This window comes from Scleropages formosus, chromosome 12 (assembly GCF_900964775.1).
Source record: "Scleropages formosus chromosome 12, fSclFor1.1, whole genome shotgun sequence".
In the NCBI taxonomy this organism is placed as follows: domain Eukaryota; kingdom Metazoa; phylum Chordata; class Actinopteri; order Osteoglossiformes; family Osteoglossidae; genus Scleropages; species Scleropages formosus.
This window is the reverse complement of record NC_041817.1, coordinates 17,289,509-17,292,873: the sequence shown is the minus strand read 5'-3', so window position 1 is coordinate 17,292,873 and position 3,365 is coordinate 17,289,509. Positions and strand designations below refer to the sequence as shown.

General features: G+C 42.9%; 1 protein-coding gene across 1 annotated transcript; it reads right to left on the bottom strand.

The window, feature by feature from the left end:
- Nucleotides 1-820: 820 nt before the first annotated feature.
- Nucleotides 821-2,575, bottom strand: LOC108920706 (tubulin alpha chain-like). The gene is made up of 3 exons (XM_018729662.2): nt 2,440-2,575; nt 1,911-2,059; nt 821-1,798 (listed from the first exon to the last, which is right to left on the bottom strand). Exons 1-3 carry the CDS (start codon nt 2,558-2,560, stop codon nt 821-823), a joined length of 1,248 nt encoding a protein of 415 aa, XP_018585178.1. The 5' UTR covers nt 2,561-2,575.
- Between the last annotated feature and the right edge of the window lie 790 nt (nt 2,576-3,365).

Below are 3,365 nucleotides of genomic sequence, written 5' to 3'. Positions count from 1 at the left end.
TAGCAGATGGTGTTGTACAAATTTGTGTGGCAGTTGAGGATGGTAGAGCACTGGCTTTGAAAATGATAGGTTTGAGTAAGGGAGTTTGTTTTACTGTGTCAGGGCTGAAACAGAGGACCATTCAATTTTAGACAAAGTAGGACGGGAAAGACACCAGAGGTGAAGTGAAGAGCTCATGACAGTGATCATGTGTTTACATAGGCAGTAAAGCTGTGGGAAAACCTAAAACAAAAGTTCTTCCTTTTGTCAAATGTAAATGACATTAGAAAACTTTAAAAGGGCCAATGCTGAGGACAAGCAAGCATCTATATCTGCTCTCCAGCTGTTATGTAGCCTCTCAAAACTGGGAGATAATCAGTTATCCCACCTACACTTACTTATCATCTTGTTACTTAGTGGCTTCCCTTGTTACCCTCTCAAGGTTCCAGAAAGGTTGTTTGTTTTATTTATATGGAAAAATTCCAAAAGAAAACTTACAATTTTTATTTAGTTTGCACATTGTCAATTGTTACATTGCTTTACAATGTATTTTATTGATTGTTTCTGCATTTTTTAATGTTATATTGATAAATTGTTTAATAGTTTCTTCAGTTTAATTTGTTTTTCTCTTTGTTCAGTGATTAATAGATTATTCATTTACTTTTTAAATATGGCATTTGTCATCCTCTCAAAAGCCTAAATGATTTTGTAGCAGTATCCTTTTCATTACTGGAGTTTTTTTAGTGTTTTCTGTATATAAGAAATCTTTTGCAGCCATGGAGACCAAGTAGGACTGATAAAACTGAACTGGACTGAAGAATCCCAGAATAGTTCTTGGATATTAGTACTCCTCTCCTTCTTCATAATCTTCCCCTACACTGTCAGTGCCGACCTCTTCATAATCCTTCTCCAGGGCTGCCATGTCTTCTCTGGCTTCAGTGAACTCTCCCTCCTCCATACCCTCTCCCACATACCAGTGGACAAAAGCCCTCTTGGCATACATCAGGTCAAACTTGTGGTCCAGACGGGCCCAGGCTTCAGCGATGGCAGTGGTGTTGCTCAGCATGCAGACAGCCCTCTGGACTTTGGCCAGGTCTCCGCCAGGTACCACAGTGGGTGGCTGGTAGTTGATGCCCACCTTGAAGCCTGTTGGACACCAGTCAACAAACTGGATGGTGCGCTTGGTCTTGATGGTGGCGATGGCTGAGTTGACATCTTTGGGTACCACGTCTCCACGGTAGAGCACACAGCAGGCCATGTACTTGCCATGGCGAGGATCACACTTGACCATCTGATTGGCTGGTTCAAAGCATGCATTGGTGATTTCAGCAACTGACAGTTGCTCATGATAAGCCTTCTCAGCAGAGATCACTGGAGCATAGGTCGCCAGAGGGAAGTGGATACGAGGGTAGGGCACCAAGTTGGTCTGGAACTCCGTAAGATCCACGTTTAGGGCTCCATCGAAGCGCAGAGAGGCTGTGATTGAGGAGACAATCTGGCCAATGAGCCTGTTGAGGTTGGTGTACGTAGGACGTTCAATGTCGAGGTTTCTTCGGCAGATGTCATAGATGGCCTCATTGTCCACCATGAAAGCACAGTCAGAGTGCTCCAGGGTGGTGTGGGTTGTCAAGATGGAGTTGTAGGGCTCCACCACTGCTGTAGACACCTGAGGAGCTGGATAGACTGCAAACTCCAGTTTGGACTTCTTGCCGTAGTCGACTGAGAGACGTTCCATCAGCAGAGAGGTGAACCCGGATCCAGTCCCTCCTCCAAAGCTATGGAAAATGAGGAAACCTTGGAGGCCTGTACACTGGTCAGCCTGAAGGAGAAGATATTGGGTAGTGATTAAAGCTTAGTTTTTAGTGTAAATATGCATCTATTTTAGGCAAAATATTTCTCAGAATTAGAAAAACTGCTTGAAAAAGAATTACCAGTTTGCGAGTCCTGTCTAGAACCAAGTCAATAATCTCCTTGCCAATGGTGTAATGTCCACGGGCGTAATTGTTGGCGGCATCTTCCTTGCCTGTGATGAGTTGCTCGGGATGGAAGAGCTGGCGGTAGGTACCTGTGCGCACCTCATCTAGGTAGTTCAAATGGAGTTAGAAACACTTTTTGAGGATGCATTTGACTTTGTTTACTATGGTCACACACACACACACATTTTCAGAACCGCTTGTCCCATACGGGGTCACAGGGAACCGGAGCCTAACCCGGCAACACAGGGCGTAAGGCCGGGGGGGGGGGGGGACACACCCAGGACGGGACGCCAGTCCGTCGCAAGGTACCCCAAGCGGGACTCGAACCCCAGACCTACCGGACAGCAGGACCGAGGTCCAACCCACTGCGCCACCGCACCCCCTCACTATGGTCACAATCCCAAGAAATGAATCTTGTGGTAATGCTATTGTTTGCGATTTAGTGTGATCTATTAACATCATGTGGATTATAGTTTTTTCTCACCAATGACGGTAGGCTCCAAGTCAACAAACACAGCTCGAGGAACATGTTTCCCGGCTCCAGTCTCACTAAAAAAGGTGTTGAAGGAGTCATCTCCTCCTCCAATGGTCTTGTCACTGGGCATCTGGCCATCTGGTTGGATGCCATGTTCCAAGCAATACAATTCCCAGCATGCATTACCTATCTGGACACCTGCCTGGCCAATGTGAACAGAGATGCACTCACGCTAGAAAAAGGAAAAAATAGTTGTGAATAATACTGGAAGTTCATTTTTTCAGCTAGATAAAAATAAATAATTATAGTAATGTTACAATGACACCGGTACAAGAAAACAAATACTGAAACAAAGAAAGGACAATTACATTAGGAAAAAAATGACTTAAAAACTTACCATTTTTAAGAGTAATCTGCTTTGATTCACTGTGACTGTGTCAGTACTTATAGACTGAATGGAAACCTAGGCAACAAATTTTTAATTGAAAAAGAATGGGTTAACTGTGTTTGTAAGAAATGATTGCTTTGCGAGGTAAGACTCTATCAGGTCTTACATCCTTTTCAATACAATATTCTAACGATAAGCTATCAGGAATGTTAAGTCTTTGCTGCAAATATGAACCTTGACCTATAGGGTTATCTCAATATGTCTCATACATTTGCATAGTCTGAGTTCACTTAAAGAACAAGTATCATTTCACCAAAATATGGAAACATTCAAATATTGTGCAGTGGTCAGTCAGTAATAAATCACTTGTTTTGATAGTTAGCTAAGCAGTGATTGTTAATTCAGGAAGTAATTTTCAAATTGAAGCAACCATCCTTTGACAAGAAGTTACTTAGCTAGTTTTTAGTGAAGTTCCATGGATAATGTTGACATTTCTGAAGAAAGCAAGCAGATCTGGTTATATAAAGATTGAATAGGATACAAAGAG

Bases quoted from the DNA above. Each gene is read 5' to 3' on its own strand.
- LOC108920706 (XM_018729662.2), bottom strand. From the start codon at position 2,560: ATGCCCAGTGACAAGACCATTGGAGGAGGAGATGACTCCTTCAACACC. The intron at 2,060-2,439 runs GTGAGAAAAAAC...TGAACTACCTAG, and splicing joins CTTGGAGCCTACCGTCATTG to ATGAGGTGCGCACAGGTACC. The intron at 1,799-1,910 runs GTAATTCTTTTT...CTTCTCCTTCAG, and splicing joins TAGACAGGACTCGCAAACTG to GCTGACCAGTGTACAGGCCT.